At 40.2% G+C, this 19,389-nt stretch overlaps 1 protein-coding gene across 1 annotated transcript in view; it reads right to left on the reverse strand.

The window, feature by feature from the left end:
• The window catches only part of LOC140735572 (uncharacterized), a 288,689-nt gene that overhangs the window by 88,567 nt on the left and 180,733 nt on the right, over positions 1-19,389 (reverse strand). The window contains exons 38-42 of the mRNA XM_073060773.1: positions 18,754-18,947; positions 14,003-14,305; positions 9,906-10,135; positions 3,691-3,852; positions 2,066-2,143 (exon numbers count right to left, since the gene is read on the reverse strand). Of these exons, the coding sequence (XP_072916874.1) occupies positions 2,066-2,143; positions 3,691-3,852; positions 9,906-10,135; positions 14,003-14,305; positions 18,754-18,947 (967 nt within the window). The remainder of the gene's footprint in view (positions 1-2,065; positions 2,144-3,690; positions 3,853-9,905; positions 10,136-14,002; positions 14,306-18,753; positions 18,948-19,389) is intronic.

Consider the following 19,389-nt stretch of genomic DNA (forward strand, 5'->3'; position numbering starts at 1 on the left):
CAAAGTGACTGGCCTCACAATTTGCTGCATTATGTATCAGCTGCAATGCTCTCACTCCCTCAAACTGTCTCTACTCACCTGAAACTTCTTTAGGCTGTCCTCCCTACTGATAATTCAAACTAGTGTTGTATCATCAGCAAACAGGTATATGAAATTTGATCACCTCAGCCAAATATAGATTGTGAATAGCAGCAGCTCAAACATCAAAACCTTGCTACTCACAGCTTGCCAAACTAAAAAAGACTAGTTGTTTCCAACTTCTCGTTTTCCAACGACTAACTGTTCTCAATCCATGCAATTATGTATCTGTCAATTCCATTTGTCCAACCTTGTTGACCGACCTCCTGTATGGGAACTTTTTAAAACTCTTAAATGAGCAACATCAACTGGTCTACTCTGATCTATTCTACTAGCCGCATCCTCAAAGAACTTCAATAGAACAATCAAACATGATTTCCTCTTCATCAATCCATGCAGACTCAGACTATAGGAGCTCCCTTTGTGCTAAACATTTGCACATGACAGCATTTAGATCAGCCTGTGCTTTTACGAAAGACTTGAGCAGTTCTACAGATGGAAAATCTAAACCAGTACCCCATGGGAAACTTTCACCCAAATTCTTGAGAGGAATTTAGCAGTTTCAGCTGTTCAAATCTAAGTTGGCAGAGATCGAGGAGGATCAGGTTAAATGGAAGCAGAAAGTTGAATCAATGCTGGCAGTCACCCCTTCCAGGTAAGTCCTGATGAAATGAACATTAAAATACTTAATACTTATGTTTAACACTGCGCGCAAAATTGTTTCATTCTGTGACCAAATGAAACCATATAGTAATGTATCATTGGTAAGCATAAGTTTTAATTGTGGGATACATACACAGCAGCTTCACTTTTAGCCTGTTAGTTTTAATGTGGGGACTGCTCAAGCACAGCTCTGAACGTAGGGTAGAACTGAAGAGAAATGAAAATAATCAAAAATGTTGAAACAAGTGCACTCATCTGGGCACGTGTTTCCTTCTACCTCTAAGTAAGGACACAGGTTGACAATTTCCAACTTCCACTTTGTAAAGGTGCCCCTGGTAAGCTGGCCACTTGCAGTGACTCTGCAGGAACCTGCTGTGGCTTCCAGACTGACGTCCATGTTGTTGTCAAATGTAGCCGCCTGTGCAATTATCCTGTTACTGTCAGGTATTCCCAAGCTCCTCCAGGTCGGAACAGCATGTTGGAGGAACAGGTCCAACCGATTCCTTCTGCCCCAAATTGCTCTCAGTTTCAGCGTGAAAGGCTTTGCATCAAATATTACATCTGTAACTATTCCAATGGAATTACTTCTGAAATATGCCACACCCTCTGACTGTATACTTGCAGGAATCTCAAAGGATTTCAATTGCCTCATTCTCTGCTGCATAGTCCAAGTTAATGTAGCTTTATTCATGAAGGCAAGGAGCTTCCCACTTGTATTGAAATAGTTCTCATTGTCCTGCAGCTCCAAGCTACCAGTGTAGAGATTCTCTTTAACCTCTCCTTCCGCTTGAAAGGCAAATCTCCTTTCTCCTTTAGTTCTCCCGCTCTTGACCTTGTGTTCCCATTTGATTTTGGCACCATAGGAATCGGTGCATTTTGTGCTAACATTCAACATAGTGAACATATTTTTGGACAATGTGCTTAGTGATCCTGTCAAATCACATCCACTTGGTCTCATCAAGCCTCTAATTTCTATAGAGTTATTCACAGATTTACTACCTGGTCTCAAGTAGGAGCCCATCCAATGCCACTCGAGATGTGGTTTATTTGAAAATGCACCATCTGTTAAAATCTTATGACCATCAGCCATGACCTCAAACATGGCCACTTGCTTACGTGCATCATTATTGTAAAAGGTCAGCACTTGGGTATCTCTTGGGAAGCCCAAAGACCGCAATAACTTGAAAGTATGAAGAAGTCTTGCTCTTAACTTCCACCTAGGCACTAAATTCATGCAACCTTTGAAACTAAGACCCTGCTTGTTATGCCTTATTTCTAGGACGGAGCAATATCGGTGGCGTCGTTTTGTAAGAGAAATCTGTACCTCAAAAGGTTTTATGCCAACACTTCCAGAACAGTGTCCCAGAAGCAGCTTCTGGGAAGCCTCTCCACTGCAGTTTACCTACAAAGACAAAAAAGTATTATAAACAGATAGCTTAGTAAAGTGAGAAAGAAAGAATAGCTTATTAATGAGAAAGCAGCCTAATGACAAAATATATGGTAGTCTATTTGTTCTACCAAGTACTTTCTCTGCAATATGGATTTTCCAACTGAAATGCCTGACCTTGAGAGAGTCCCTATGGATTGTGAACTTATTAAATTTTCTGCATTTCTATTTCTTTAAATAAATAAAAATCTACCTGTCAGTACTTCATTAGGTTAGTCAATACTGATGGACTTGAAAAGAATATGCCATCATTTCTCTTCCATTAAAATCCAATTCCTTATCCTTTTTTCTGCATCGCCTTCTTCAGGTATCTCTCCCAGCCCAACTGCCTACAGACAACTGTTTGGAAAGTACAGGATCTGCAGTGACAAAGTCAAAAACTATGTAGAACAGTTCAGTGCAGTTAGATTGCTCAAGGTCGATGCAGCTGACAATGGATTTACAACACACATTCATGATGCATTTAATCCAGGAGTTTGCAGCCTGGGGTCTACAGACCCCTTGATTAATGGTATCAATCACGGCATAAAAGTGGTTAGATTTAGCCTGTGCTATAATATTTTATATCAATGGTAGCATATACAATGATATTTCACTAAAGGTGAAATTTCACTATTCACTAATAGTGCATGTCACTATCTATACTTCATAACTTCAACAGAATGTATTATAACTAAAATTCATTGTATTTCCACTGACAGAAGTGCATTCTACCTGATTCCACTACATCAGGTAATGCCCACTACATCAGTGAATGTACATGTTCCTACAGAAATGATTCTATTCTTTCTACTGAAAATGCTTATCAATATGTTCCATTAATTTCTAAAAGATAGAAATAACTAGGCCTCATAAAGTAACAGCGGTGCTGGGGATCCTGGATTTTGCCCAACTTGTGCACCGTTTTGGCAATAATTTCCTTTTAGTTTTTGATGCTATCGGCAGCTTAATTTAAATGAAATGAACAAAAACAATAATTCATAAAATGATACAAGAGAAAAATAGACTGCTTTCAGAAATCAAAAATTTTTTGATTAACATTTAGCATATAACGACACATATGGATCTGAATGTGTGATGAGGTGCTTGGAAACATAGAAAATCTACAGCACATTACAGACCCTTTGGCCCATAATTTTGTGCCGACTATGTAACTTACTCTAGAAGCTGCCTAGAATTTCCTTAACACATACCTCTCTATTTTTCTAAGCTCCATATACCTAAGAGTCTCCTAAAAGTCCCTATCGTATCTGTCTCTACCACCTTTGCTGGCAGTGCACTGACCACTCTCTGTGTGAAAAACTTACCTCTAACATCCCCCTTGTACCTACAAGCATCCCTCCAAGCACCTTATAACTCATGTTAGCCATTTCAGCCCTAGGAAAAAGCCTCAGGCTATCCACACAATCAATGGCTCACAAAAAATTTTTGTCAATGCTTGACAAAAAAGATACAAGACATGTAGTAGTCCAGTGTGTTCCACATAATATTCATAACCCTACCTGAATTGTCGCTGGTATTTGATCGGACAGCGCTGTTACATCATGGTTAAATGATAAAAAGACCTCCACTGTTTTCATGGTGCTCCTCTGCTCTATTTCTGCTCTGAGATGCTGCTCCTCCAATCTCATATTTACATTGGCAATGTATCCGTTTCTCAGATTCTGTTTAGGAGACAAGATTAACACTTAAGTTGAGGCATGAAGAAGCTAAAGCTCTTTCTTTCAAGTCCAACACAAAATTGAACTGTGGAAACCAAAGATATACAAGGCTAAAATAAAAAATCAAGGTTATTATAACATATATGGATTAGAAACTCAGAATATACAAGGTTCCCTATAAACTAAACCTCACTATGAACTCCAATGTTTTGCAACTGATGTAATCACTTCTCAAATTATTATTGCAGAGGGATCTAGGCATATTGCAAGCAATTAATTATTGTTTGAATGCCTCCAATATATTAAAATACTAACAAGGAATAAATCATAAACCAGGATTAACAATACTGCAAAACAGTTTCACACTTTTAACCGCTGGATCATTAGTTGCTTTGTAGAAGCTGAAAGTTCCCTAATTAATGCGCTAACATCCTCTACATGGATGTAGTGAAGAGATTGAGCAAGATTGCACTGGTGAAAAACAGCGGCGCTTTGCAGGCAGGTTACAAAACTTCGAAATATACTTCTTCCGAACTACTCTCACTCCAACTTGCAGCCTACAATTTCCCTTTAAGTAACATTCTTTTGAACCATCTTAATGAACTAGCAATTTCGTGATCTTCTGAAGGACTCAGCGGACTTAACTCTCAAGAATGCAGGTATGGTACTTCTGATGGACCAAAGTACATCATCATAGCTGAAAGAGATGGAGGAGCGCAAAATTTCAAGCCAGGCTAAAATGTCAGGGTATGAAACTTCCTCCACCAAGTATCTTGACAGCAAATCTTGTTATCTGGAAAACTGAGGACCTAAGGGCAAGATTTCTGTATTGGAGGGAAATGAGAGAATGTTGTCTTCTGTGTCTCATGGAGACATGGGTGACTCAAGACACACGGATTCAGTGATCAGACCCAACAGCTTCGTGATACAAGCGATGGACTGGACTGCTGATAGGAAGAAGGCAAAAGGTGGTGGTCTGGGTTCCATGATAAACTCTTTGTGGAGCTCCGATGCCGTGGTCTTGTTGAACTCTTGTTCCTCTGACCTGGAACATGGAATGATTAAGTGCTGACAGTTCTACTGACTAAGAGAGTTCTCCTCCATAATCCTGGCTGCTTCCAGATGGGCTCACTGTTTCTTATGCTCACTCTGACCACCAAAACATGGAAGCACCTTCACCTAGTGATATCAGTCTCTGAGGCAGATGCGAGAGCATCCGTCAGGAGGGTGATCCCACGGAAAACATCTGACTCAGGTGGGGTACCTGGCTAAGTACTAAAGACCTGCGCTGATCAACTGGCTGGAGTGTTCACTCTTGCTTTGGCAGTCTGAGATACTCACTTGCTTTGAGCAGACTTCAATTATACCAGTGCCTAAGAGGAATGTGGTAACGTGCCTCAATGACCATCATCCAGTAGCACTTACATCCAATGTGATGAAGTGCTTTGAGAGATGGCAATGAAATATATCAATTTCTGTCTGAGAAGTGACTTGGGCCCACTCCAATTTGCCTATCAGTACAACAGATGCCATCTCATTGGCTCTTCACTCAACATCTGGACAGTGAAGATGAATTCATCAGACTGCTCTTCATTGACTACAGCTTGACATTCAATACTATCATCCCCTCAAAATTAATCAGTATGCTTAAACCTAGATTTCAGTATCTCTTTGTGAAATTGGATCCTCAAATTTCCTCACTTGCAGACTCTAGTTAGCTTGGATCGGCAACAACGTCTCCTCCGCAATCACCATCAGCACAAGTGTACCACAAAGTTGTGGGCTTAGTCCCCTGTCTAACCACTTTAAACTTATGACTGTGTGGCTAAGCACAGCCTCAATGCCACTTTTAAGTTTGCTGATGAGATTGGCCGAATCAAAGATGGTGTCAAATCAGCATATAGGAGGGAGTTTGAACATCTGGCTGAGTTGTGCCATCACAGCAACCTCTCACTCAGTGTTAGCAAGAGCAAGGAGCTGATTATTGACCTCAGGAGGAGGAAACCAAAGATCCATGAGCCAGTACTCATTGGGGTATCAGAGGTAGAGAGTGTCAGCAACTTTAAATTCCTTGGTGTTTTCAGAGGATCTGTCCTGGGCCCAGCACTTTATACCATTACAAAGAAAGCATGGCAACACCTCAACTTCCTTAGAAGTTTGTGAAGATTCAGCATGTTATCTGAAACTCTGACAAACTTCTAAAGATGAGTGGTGGAAATTATATTAACTAGTTGTGTCATGGCCTACTACGGAAACACCAATGTCAATGAATGGAAAAGCCTACAAAATTTGGTGGATACAGCCCAGGTAAAGGCACATCTAGATGGAAAGCAGCATCCATCAAGGACCCCCACCATCATTTTCTCACTGCTGCCTTCAGGAAAGTACAGGAGGCTCAGGACTTAACACCACCAGGTTAAGGGACGGATATTACCCCTCAACCATTGGGCTCTTGAACTAGAGGGGATAACTGAACTCACCCTATCACTGAAGTGTTCCCACAACCTACTGTATGTATTCACCATGAAGGACTCTTCATCTCATGTTCTCAATATTTATTGCTTATTTACTTAATATTATTATCACTTCTTTTTTCTTTTTGTATCTGCAAAGTTTATTGTCTTTTGCACTTTGGTTGTTTGTCTGTCCTGTTGGGTGTGGTTTTTCATTGATTCTCTGAGTTTCTTGTATTTGCTGTGAATGCCCACAAGAAAATGAATCTCAGGGTTGTAAATGGTGCTATCTATGTACTTTGATAATAAATTTGAATTTTTGAACTTTGAGATTCATATCTATAAGGTCCCTTTAAGGAGATGCAAATTTCAGTGTACTTGTACGATTACTGGCACATTACACTTTAAATAATCTTTTATTTAAACATCTTCTAATCTGGACAGCAGCATTCCCTAATAGCATATTTGTTCAATTTAGCACTATAATTACTGAGTTAAGAATCAACATTAAGACAAAATTTTTGTTCTCAACATGGTTTAGCTATGGACTTAGTTTCAAGAGATTTATTTTGATTTTCTCCACTAAAACCATATAACCATATAACAATCACAGCAGGGAAACAGGCCATTCCGGCCCTCCTAGTCTATGCTGAACTCTTAATCTCACCTAGTCCCACCTACCCGCACTCAGCCCATAACCCTCCACTCCTTTCCTGTCCATATACCTATCCAATTTTACCAAATGACACAACTGAACTGGCCTCTACTACTTCTACAGGAAGCTCATTCCACACAGCTATCACTCTCTGAGTAAAGAAATACCCCCTCGTGTTTCCCTTAAACTTTTGCCCCCTAACTCTCAAATCATGTCCTCTCGTTTGAATCTCCCCTACTCTCAATGGAAACAGCCTATTCACGTCAACTCTATCTATCCCTCTCAAAATTTTAAATACCTCGATCAAATCCCCCCTCAACCTTCTACGCTCCAATGAATAGAGACCTAACTTGTTCAACCTTTCTCTGTAACTTAAGTGCTGAAAAATATGTTCATGAAGGACCAAATATAAACACTTATATTACAAGACAAATGGAACAAATAGTTAAGGCAAAAAAATGTTTCTATATTATGAATAGTTATGATTGTCATCTAACTATGCAGGCATTTTTGAAATATAATACAGATGTACTATAATATTGCCTTTATAAATTATATGTATAAACAACCATTATAATATTGCTTATATGTTATACATTACAAAGTACCGATGAAGGGTCTTGGCCGGAAACGTCGACTGTTTACTCTTTTTGCTAAATGCTGTCTGATCTGCTGAGTTCCTCCAGCATTTGGTGTGTGTTGCTCTACATTTAATTTAATTGAGTAACTAACACACGAAAATCTGCAGATTCTGGAAATCCAAAGCAACATACGCAAAATGCTGGAGGAGCTCAGAAGGTCAGGCAGCTTTTAATTAATTAATTAGTGATACAGCACAGAACAGGACTTCCTGCCCAGTAACCGACCTATTTATTACCCGCCCAATAGAATATAGGACCATAAGGTATAGGAGCAGAATTTGGCCATTCGGCCCATCAAGTCTGTTCTGCCATTCAATCATGGACTGATCCAATTCTTCCGGTCATTCCTACTCCCCTGCCTTCAGCCCATACCCTTTGATGCCCTGGCTAATCAAGAACCTATCTATCTATCTATCTATCTCTGCCTTAAATGCATCCTGTGACTTGGCCTGCACAGCCGCTCGTGGCAACAAATTCCACAGATTTACCACTCTCTGACTAAAGTAAATTCTCCGCATCTCTGTTCTAAATGGATGTCCCTCAATCCTGAAGTCGTGCCCTCTTGTCCTAGACTCCCCTACCATGGGAAATAACTTTGCCATATCTAATCTGATCAGGCCTTTTACCATTTGGAATGTTTCTATGAGATTCCCCCCTCATTCTCCTGAACTCCAGAGAATACAGCCCAAGAGCTGCCAGACGCTCCTCATACAGTAACCCTTTCATTCCTGGAATCATTCTTGTGATGCATATCCACCTATTATATGGGCAATATTATAATACAGCTTTATATTCTAAAGGCATATTAATAGGTATATTTATTAATAGTGTGTCCACCTGCTACATATCATAACCGGTATAATATGCCTGTCAACAGACAGGTTGATGAGTGGATGGAATACCAAAAGCATGGTTATAGTGGAAAGAGTTGGAGAGGTTTTAAAAAAAGAGAGAGCTGGTAAGGTGGAACGAACTGCATAGACAAATGCACATTGCAGAAGCACGCTCACAAAGTGAACAACTGCAGATCCCTAAGCAAAATACAGCATACAATAGAAATGCCAAATAAAACAGAAATGTTGCAATTACTCAGCAGGCCAGACAGCATTTGTAGAGAGAGCCTTCCAAGTCCATGGTCAAGTTAATAATTGCACAGAAAGTGGGGAGCGTGGGAGGAACATAAAAGAAGATCTGTGAGAGACTACAAGACCGGAACAGAATTACTCATTCGGCTCTTTTAAAACTGATTCTCCAGTGGCAGCTCATTCCTTCTTTCCAACATTGAACTTGTCTTCCTTAATACTAACTCAACCAGCAAGTTAACTTTTAAAGAATCCTGTATTTGGAATCCCAATCCCTTTGCACCTCTGATTTCTAAATTCCTGACCCATTAGAAAATAATTTATGTCTTTATTCCTACAACTAAAGTGCATGACCGTACACTGCCCTACACTGTAAAACCCTCCACTTCTTTGCCCGTTCTCCTAATCTGTCCGAGTCCTTCTCCAGACTCCCTGGTTTGTCAGTGCTTCCTGTCCCTTCACTTATCTCTGTATTATCTGCAAACCCGGCCACAAACCCATCAATTTATTACATTTAATGTGAAAAGTAGTTACTCAGCATCAAATCCTGTGGAAAACCACTAGTCACCAGCAGCCAACCAGAAAAGGAACTCTTCACTGTGATACCACTTTTAGCTTCTTCCTCTCAAAATGTAGGATGAATTCTATCATATTATGATCACTGCCTCCTAAGGATTCCTTAACCTTAAGATCCTTAATCAAATCTGGTTTATTACACAATGCCCAATCCAGAATCTTCTTTTCCCTCGTGCCTCGACTACAATCTGAACTATTAAGCCATCCCATATGCATTCTAGAGCAGAGATGGGGCAGGGAACAATTCAGTCTTAATGTTGGTGCTGGTTGAGGAGAGGTTGGTAAAGGCTGAGGTTGGTGTAAGTAAGTGGAACCAGAATAAAGCATGTTTCATCTGTGGAGGTAGCAAGACTGCAAGTCAAGTAGGATTGTGCTTGTGGACCTGAGGATGCTCATGGGAAGACAGCTAAAAAAACATCATGGAACACAGTACTTTCAAACAAGCCAATGGAACAGAGAGAATAATGACGTTAATAAAGTGAATGTGAGACCTGTTGGAAGTAAGCAATGGAATGAAGCATTTTAGTCTTGAACCTTAAAAGTTGATAGAGGAAATTAGATAGGAAAACACAGTTTTGCCTTTATAATAACTGAACACAAACTGAAGAACCAGGCTTAGAAGTGTACAGGAGGTAATATTTGTGCTCACCTGATAGTGGTAGCTGCCAGTGCATGAGAGCGGAAGACCAAGTTTTTCCAATTCCTCCACACTGTGCAGAAGACTGGCTGTGAGCTGGTAAATGGGAGCACCACGGAATGTTCTTTCCATCTCCACTGAAGCTTGAATGTGCTTACTGCCACTTTCTATTTCCACTTTGACTGCGCGGTTGTTATTCACGTGGTCGTAACTGAGAGAAAGCTCGCCATCAGAAGGTAAACCTAATCATTAATACTTAGAATTAACCAGGCGGCCATCAACAGTGACTTCTGTTCAGGCATAATCACTTTTTTCATGTAATCTGCTAAATCAGAATGCATGGAAATTTAATTGACAAAATAAAAATGTTAGACCCAATTTTATATGACATTAACATGTGAACGTTCTTTTTCTAACGTCACTGTGGAGAATCAGAACCAAAACTTATTAGAGCCTTCAGAAACTGAGCCCAATTGCTGGCTACTTCTACTCCAGATAAAATCGGTTGACATTTCCCAGCATGGGATTAGAACAAGGGCTTCCTGGTATGTTTAACAAATTGTTAAAGGGGGATGTGTCATCAGCAGCTCAGGAGGGAACTCCAGCTCAGTTTGGCAAGAGACAGAAGACTACTGGCTGATAATCTGCACAGTTTTCAGTTCTCAGAGTGGAGGGGGAGAAAGGAAAAGGAAATTAAAAAGAATTAGCAAAGTAACATAAACACTCAACTGATAGTTCACAGTTATAAAGCCCAACACTTAAGTGACATTTTCACTTATGAAAGTTCAAAAGTTGATCCTACTGCATGAATAAATAAAACACAATCCTACGCTAATTTTGCTATATTAAAACCTGGGGACAGAGGGGAATTTCAGGGTCATTGATACAAGACAATTCTGGGGCCAAATAACAATATAAAAAAGACATATTTACTTTTGAAAGTTCATAAGTTGATCCCATTACATGAGTAAATAAAACATGCAATCCTACGCTAATGTTGCTATATTAAAACCTGGGGAGACCTTGTCTATCTTGAACTTGAGATTCTGCACTCTTATATCCAATGATAACAAACAGTAGACGGGGATGAAACAGCTTTGTTCTCAGCAGAAGTTTTCTTTTGGACAGCAGTGACATCGTTCTCAAAACTGCACCAGCTGAGCACAAAGGCACCGAGCTGTGGGGTCAGAAACAGTTAACATCTGGCCACTCATTTCTACACCAAACAATAACACAACCACGGTTGTTCAAATACTAAAGTTGATTATAAATGTGAGAGCATGTGGATACCTTGTTATTTTTTCTTTCACTCAATTTCTAGCAGTTTAAGATATTTTCAATTAAACTTACAATTTATTTTAATTATTTAAATCCATTTGAATGACATTTTTATGCTGTTAGTGGACTTTGGCAGTTATAAAAGGCTTCTGACAGCAATGAGACACCAGATAATTCTGTGGGTAGGGGATTGTGGTTTGCCTCCCACAGTCCATTTCACTTTGCCAGATGTCACTGTGGCCCTGGAGCTTTAAGGCCATTCAATACTGCAGAGCCACAAAGACCAAGTGTGATTACAGGAAGGCACGGGCTGGCACTGTTCTCAGCACATTAGCATCCAGCTTCATGACAGATTGCAACATGGTTAACAAACAAAAAAATCATTGGATTAACAACATCAAATCAATACAAGTTTACAGAATTACACTGTTAAACTAGCAAAGGAAAATGTTACTGCATAGCCTCATGAAGTCGTTGCATTGTACAGCACAGAAACAGGCCCTCAGCCCAATGAATCCGTGACAACTGTCTACAACCCATTTACGTGAATCCATCATTAATCCCAGTTTTTATTCTCCACATATTCTTGTTAACTCCCCTCAGATTCCATCACTTATCTACACACTGAGGTCAAGGTCAACCACTGATGTTGCATCCTAGCTGTCTATGTGATATGCAAGCCAGGTCAGTACGATATGGAGAGCAAGCTGTTGCCCCGCACAGCTGATGAATCTAAAGGAGTGGCCGGCACAACTTAGCACCAGCAGTGATCCAGGAGTTTCCAGTCAGTGTTGAACTCAATGTAGGACTGCCTTAAGGAATTCCAGCACCAGACTTTTCCTTGGGGTTTATTCCTGAAGCCTCCCCCGATGAGTGGGTTTAGCCTCAATACAGCGGAGGTTTGATATCAGAGCTTCCCTTCTCCTAGATGGGCTGCCAACCATGACTGACAAGCCCCAGCTGCCTGAAGTGACCGGTTTTTGGGCACCAGTTACAAGCCTTTGCCGCTCCTCCTGTCAGTAGAAATGGTTCCACCGGGCTTAGTAGCTGAGCCACACGCAAAGGCCAGGAGATGGACTTGGTTGTCTGAGGCTATTTGAGACGCACGTCATCGGGAGCATTTAATAGGTAGTGGGAGCTTATCCCCATTACCACCCATGACTGTAACAACATTAAGGAACCAAGGTTACCTAACTTGGTCCTACTATGTCTACACATTAGGGACAACTTAAAGTGGCCAAACAAAGCACCAGGCTGCATGTGTTTGGTATCGGGGATGTAACTGGAGCACCCGATGGATGCCACAAGCAGAATATAAAACTTTTATACAGAGTTGAAGGTCAGAGTCAGAACAGGGCCACTGGAATAGCGAGGTAGCAGCTCTACTATCTGTGTCACCCTTCATCTTGTAAGGTTGACAGACTAACAAAGTAGTTTCAGGGAAGCTGCAAGTTAAGGGGAGTCAGCATAAGTGAGGTGAGGTCCCGATCAATCCCCAGAAAGAATTGTGTGACCTTAGAACATGCCTCTGCAGATTAATTTGCAATATTACAAAAACATGTACGGAAAGGCCAATATTTTCATTTTATTTTATTTTGTGCCTGGGAAGAGGGTAAACTACTGCACACATCTCAAAGCATATATGGACAGAGCAGCACTGGAGTTGGTAGTGTTTTCTGCAGAGCATTTGACTGACAGCATATTTGTGTGACATTTGATCTGCTGACCAGACTTCCAGAGGTAATCACATCTGGAAGCAATAGCTACAGAGTAATTGCATTTCTTAGGAAGACTTTGGTTTTCAAATTCTTTGCAACTGGAAAACCACATAAAAGTGACAATGTACAATGGGCCAAAGATGATTTTAAGAGCTTGATCCTGCACATGTTTTTAGCATAAGAGGCGAAGGTTAATAAATAAAATAGGATTGTTTTGTATTTCATATACTGTAATAGGCTTAAAGATATTTAAAACAGAGTTATACTTAAGCTACATCCACACTGAGCCAGTGAATTTTGAAAACGCTGATGTCGCAAGAAAATGAAAGGCGTCCACACCAGGCATTTCTGAAAATACCTCAATCTACATTAAAACGGGTAATTGGACGAATCTCCTTCTACTGGGCACGTGTGCAGGACACAGCTACAGAAAACAAGCAAAGAAGAAACGGTATACTATTTCCGTTTCCTCCTCTTAGTTCAAGAAAACAATGAAATGCCGCGATGCCGCCACCATCTGTTCCGGCACGTCATCACAGCGTTTTTAAAAAGCTCCGGTTACCCTGTCCACACTACACCGCCCAGCCGGCATTTTCAGATCTACACACTCTGGAGAGCATTTTAGAAAAGCTCTGTTTCCGGGGGAGGAAAACACCGTTTCAGTACGGACGGAGGGTCAAAACGAAGAAAAAAAGCTTCGGTTATGGATTTATCCGGTCTAGTGTGGACGAGGTGAAATTCTGAAGATTCTGGAAATCTTGAGCAACACACAAAAATGCTGGAGGAGCTCAGCAAGTGAAGCAGCATCTACGAAGGGGAATAAAACAGTTGGCACTGTGAGTCAAGACGACGCATCAGGACGGGAAAGGAAAGGAACAGAAGCCAGAATAAGGTGGTGGGGAGGGGAAGGAGTACAAGCTGGCTGATGATAGGTGGGACCATGCGAGAAGGTGGGGGGGGGCAAGGTGGGTAGGGAGGATGATGGGAGAAATTGGAAGGTGATAAGTGGAAGAGGTAAAGGGCTGGAGAACAAGGAATCTAGTAGGAGAGGATAGTGGTGCATGTAACATACATAAAGGCAATTGGCTGACAGCTGCCATAAAAACCACATACCTGTAGTTATCAGTTCTTCCAGATTGTGAGATACTTTGCCAGTGACCTTTGTCTGATTTGTTTTGGTCACCTGTAAAAGCTGGAAACATATTGTTCTATTATCAGTTTGCCAGCAAGCCTGGCCCAATCTTAATTCTTGGCCCAGCTCCAGTTGTCCTTTAAACTCGGTCATTGCTGGAACTGTTGTGCTGCCATTTTGGGTCAATGTGAGAATCAATTCATGGGCAGTAGTGCTGCTGAAGGTATTGCTGTTTTGAAGGTGCAGCCAGTAAAGGACATCTCCAATTTCAATCTTCAGGTCACCTGCATTGGGCCATGAAAACAAAATAAACAATTAAAAACAACACTGAAAGCAAAAGTGCAGTAAGTAAATATTATTAACAGGGATGAAACAGGATCATTGTGGCAAGGAGAAAGAATAGGGCAGAACTTTTCCTGTCCAGAGATTGCTGGGAGTCCGCAATGCTTCTCTCTCACTTAGTCTTTCAGTGGGAGGTCAAGTCCCTACGGAAGCGTACGGCCTAGGACTCTACTCGCTGGTGGTCCTGCTGTAGCACCACTTCCAAGTCTATGCAATGGTGTACATCCCCTATACAGGCTTTATTGTAAAATATTTTCCTCATGTACTTCTTACACCTTGTGCCCATAAGTTTAAATCTGTGCTCCCTGATTCTTGAACCTCACTCAATATTTCATTATGGGACAGTCCTATCATCGTAGATATTGGGTTGGTGCAGTGCTTCCCAACAGGGATGGTCATGTGTCCCAAGGGGGCATTTGGGGAAATAGAAGTCTTCGGGGGGCATTAAGTGGCACCCTAACTTGAGGGATGAGACTTGACCAACTCTTAGTAGAGCAGGAACTTCCAAAAAAAAACAATGAGGCACTGGAACATAGGAAGGACCACAACTCTGTAGGTGGTAAGCATTCATCGTAACAACGCTGCTGAAATCTCATCAGACCTTACCGACCAAACTGACATTACTTGGGATGCATAAATTAGCAACCAGGGTGCCCAGTAGCTCCCCTTGACTCACTGCATGGTAGGAGTTCATACAATTTAACAATTGTTAAGTCAAGTACATCCTCTCAACTTTCTCTACCGATCTGCGGAAAATGGGTACAATGGGTACAATGATACAATGCTGCACAAAACCAAACTGTGAAATAGAACCAATCAGTGGACACCCAACCCCGAGGACTCCTCTTGAGGTGTTCAAAGCCACCTCGCTGTTGCACGTGCAGTCAGAAACTATCTTCGGGGATTATGTGACCTTACATGATTGACAGCAAAGCCTGAAAAATCTCATACAATTGGTGAAAGATTAATAATGCCTGTTATATCAGCTCACCACTGTTCTCAAAATGGATACCAGTATTTTAAAACCAATTCCTGAGTAATAACTCTGTAGTTCATTGTATTGATGAAATGAGTGAAGAAATTGAGTATCAACTATGAACAGAGCTGCAAAAATAGAATTTGGGATACTACTATATTAGTCAACTGTGCGAGACAATGAGGCTTTACTGTCAATGAAATTGAACATTTATAAATGCCTTTGGCATTCATTCATATTCAAAACCAACCAGGAAATATTACAGATATTAACAATTTAAAATTATTTAAAACATACTAAAATTACACACGGAAATTCACCGAGTATAACAAATAAAAAAGCCCCAAAAATTCACTTGGCAGCCTATTTCTCCCATTCATTTGGAAGGAACCAGTCTATTGTTGTCAGGATTTACACACACTCAGACATTCCAGAATGTGCAGGGGTTCATGCTGCACTCTAAGGGCCAATGAGAAATTTGTTGATGCAATACAGGAAAGCCAGCAATACAAGTATCAGATCAGAAGTTGCACCTTCAGTTCAATGGGGCAGCCATGGAGAAACGCAGTGAGGTCTGGCAGAAGATTTAGCTCAATATCTTTGTCCATGATTTCTTTCTTACCATTCAACTTGCTTACTTCAAATTTGGATATAAAGCATTATATTCTCATAAAGGTAACATCCAAATGTTGATGCCAATTTTCAAACACAAGACCGTAGAGAACCTGCATTCCTTTGAAAGGACCTAAAAGGACCAATTCCCTTTCCACAGACCAGTTGTGTTGAAAGTCCATTGACTTCAATATTAACTCCAATGCTCTCTCCATAAACATTTTCCAGCTTTTTAAAAAATATATATCTCAGATACAGTATTCTGTTATCTCAGTAATGTATATAAAACACATTTCACAGCTAAACTCATCAAGACTGACAACACTTCCAGAAACAATTGTGAAATCCAAAATGAAAGATTGCTCTTGATCCAAGTTGGTCTGAATAAAATAAGTAACAGCCAGCCGAGATTCATTGGACTGAATAGCATAAGGAAATGTGAATGAAATAATCAAATATTACCAGATTGTATCACTAAGCTATGGATACAGCCACGAGTTTCTCAAAAGGGTCTCATAATTTGCTTTTAATTTAATTGGAAATTCAACAAATCTCCAGGCAATATTACTGCGTCTCCTCAGAGCAATCCATAATAAAATGATCAACAATGATCAGTATATGTTCTCAGAGGCATCTAAGATTTTGTTCTGATTACTGGGGACTTTATGCCAAAAGTTACCCACACTCACTCCTGTATATTTACAGGTTTATTGGTGGCAACAGCTTTAACACGAATGATTCTTGAACATCACTGACTGCTTCAGAGTGATGTTAGGTTGAAAGGAACTCGCTAGCATGTGGTTAGAGGTTTTTGGTTTGGTTACCACTTACAGGCAAGTTAAAGAGGAGATGAAGAAATATAATTTCATCCAGCACTGTAGGGAGCTGGAACTCATTGCCTGAAGGGGGGGGGGGGGGGGGAGGGAGTAGGAATGATCTGAAACCCTGTTATGAAGTATTGTCGGTTCTCACACATCAAGCACTGATCCAAGTGTTAGCTGGTGTGATAGAAAGATTTTTGTTTTTACCATGTTTTTGCACAAAGCACCCAGCACTGCATGAATAGTTTTTTTTCCTTAACAGCCTTCTGACACATCTATTCAAAACCTCAACAGTGCCTGCTAGATATAGACTACAGAGCTCTTAGAAATAACCCTTGTTAGACACTCCATCTAGCTCTCTCTTATATCTTTATACATTAATTAAATCTCTCCCAGCTTCTACTAACTAATGTGACCAACTCAGCCTTGCCAACCTTTCTGCAGCATTATAACTACCCTCTGTATCCTTTCCAGTGCTTTTACAATCTTTCTGCAACTTGATCAGAAACATACTGGAGTCATTGGATGAACCTCACTTCAGAATGCTGCGGACCTTCGGAATGGAGGCTCATGTTGTATTGATTTCCTGGATGCAGAGGACACAAATTCAAAACTAGTGATTCCATAACGCCAGGTACCAACTTGGAGACTGGTACTGTTGAGTCTCGCGGGTGGGAGGGGAGGCATTCCAGGCTGATATTTTGATCTAGGAAATGTTTAAAATAGCCCGTTAAAACTGGGGTTGCCAAGATCAAAATCTATAACTTCCAATCTTGAAAACTGACATCATTTGTTCCCAAAAGTCAACATAAACCTCTAGTAAATATCAGGACCCCAAAGCCCCTCTGCAATAAAGGTGCAAATGGCAAGCTGACTTCGCTGTCTTGATTATTACATCTAGTGAGTTTTCTAAACATATCCAACAGTGCAAACCATCACAAATGGAATCAATTAGGGAAATGTTTACATATTTTAGCAATGCCATTACCACAAACATTTTACTGAATACAGAGATGAAAAATAATAGTGCCACAAACTGAAGCTAAATCAAAATCAAATTTCTTGTTGAGATTAGTATGATAATTTTTCAAATGGAAGAGCTCTGCTCTAAAAGAAAATTATAAATATGCAAATAATCTATTATGGGTTATATGTAGATATTGGTGAACTCCATATGTCATCACGCTACTATGTGATACATATCCACCTCACTTAAAGCCAGCCCAAAGTTTGACTCACATTGCGGGCTCCCATGTCACCCTTTGAATTAATTTAATGTTTTGAAGTTACAAAACATAAGGAGAACCATATAAGTGAGCTGACCTCAGCACAACTCTAAACAGACAGATTAAGCCTTACCAAATCCATTCATGAGGCAAGTTCTGTGAGAAGGCACAGATTAAATTGTCATGAGTTACAAATAAGGTATTTCATTATCTCAACACTTCTAAATTTTTATCAAAAATATCATAAACCCTCATTCTGACTCAGTTGGCCTTTTTCTTTGGTGTTTCTGAATTGAGTAAAGTTGAGTTAATGATCTGTGTAGGTCATTAAGAATACCTGACCTAATTTTCACCTGCCACATGTGCAGGAAGACAGCATTGGTTATCTTGTACAAAGGCACAAGATGTGCTTTTGTGAATGTATGGCTGCGCAGGTGACATCACTGTTAACAATAAAACTCTATGTGTATCTGATATCATAGGTAGAAAATTAAACAGCTGGCTTTTAACAACATTACACAAATCCAACATGCACAATATAAAGTACAAACCTACAAGTCAAAACAAAGTAAACACGAGGAAATCTGCAGATGCTGGAAATTCAAGCAACACGTCTCGGCCTGAAACGTCGACAGCGCTTCTCTCTATAGGTGCTGCCTGGCCTGCTGTGTTCCACCAGCATTTTGAGTGTGTTGTCAAAACAAAGTAATTTTTAGGGCAGTAATAAATGGTGTAAACAACTGTTGATAAATTACCTTTGTTGGTATTATTCTGTTGTTTTAAAGTTGCATTCAGATGCAAGAATTGTGGGATTTTCAGCCCGTTATTCATATTGTGCTGAAAGGTTCCAGTCAATGACATGAGCAAACCTTCCTCGTATTCTTTCAAACCCATAAAATCCACCTCAATAGCTTTCTCATCAAACCGCAGACTGGAAACTAGTACGAATCTAAAATCAGGCAAGATTTGTGTGTTAGTCCTTCAATGACAGATAAATAATTCTCAAAATCTGCAAAGTTTGCACTTGTTTGAGTAAAATCTATGTGAAAATCTTTAAACAGGAGAATGATTATAGAATATGTACTTTTTTTTCATGGACCTGTCATAATAAGTAACCTTTACCAGATAGAGGCTCAAAAGATGAGAAAAAGCTCACTTTCTTGAGTCAAATTTGTATTAATTTCTTTCCAAATATGGTTTAGATAATTTTTCTCCCAAAGTTGACACGCTTTATACAAAATGCAACTAGCACAGTACTGGAAACAATTCCCAGAAGGAGGCAAAAATTCAATATGTGCATTGGGAATTTCCCTTAAGACTGTACTAAAACATGGTTCCTAAATAACCAGCTCAAGATCTCTAAACTAAGGACCAGGGGAAGAAGATTGGGA

This window comes from Hemitrygon akajei, chromosome 11 (assembly GCF_048418815.1).
Source record: "Hemitrygon akajei chromosome 11, sHemAka1.3, whole genome shotgun sequence".
Classification (NCBI taxonomy): Eukaryota; Metazoa; Chordata; class Chondrichthyes; order Myliobatiformes; family Dasyatidae; genus Hemitrygon; species Hemitrygon akajei.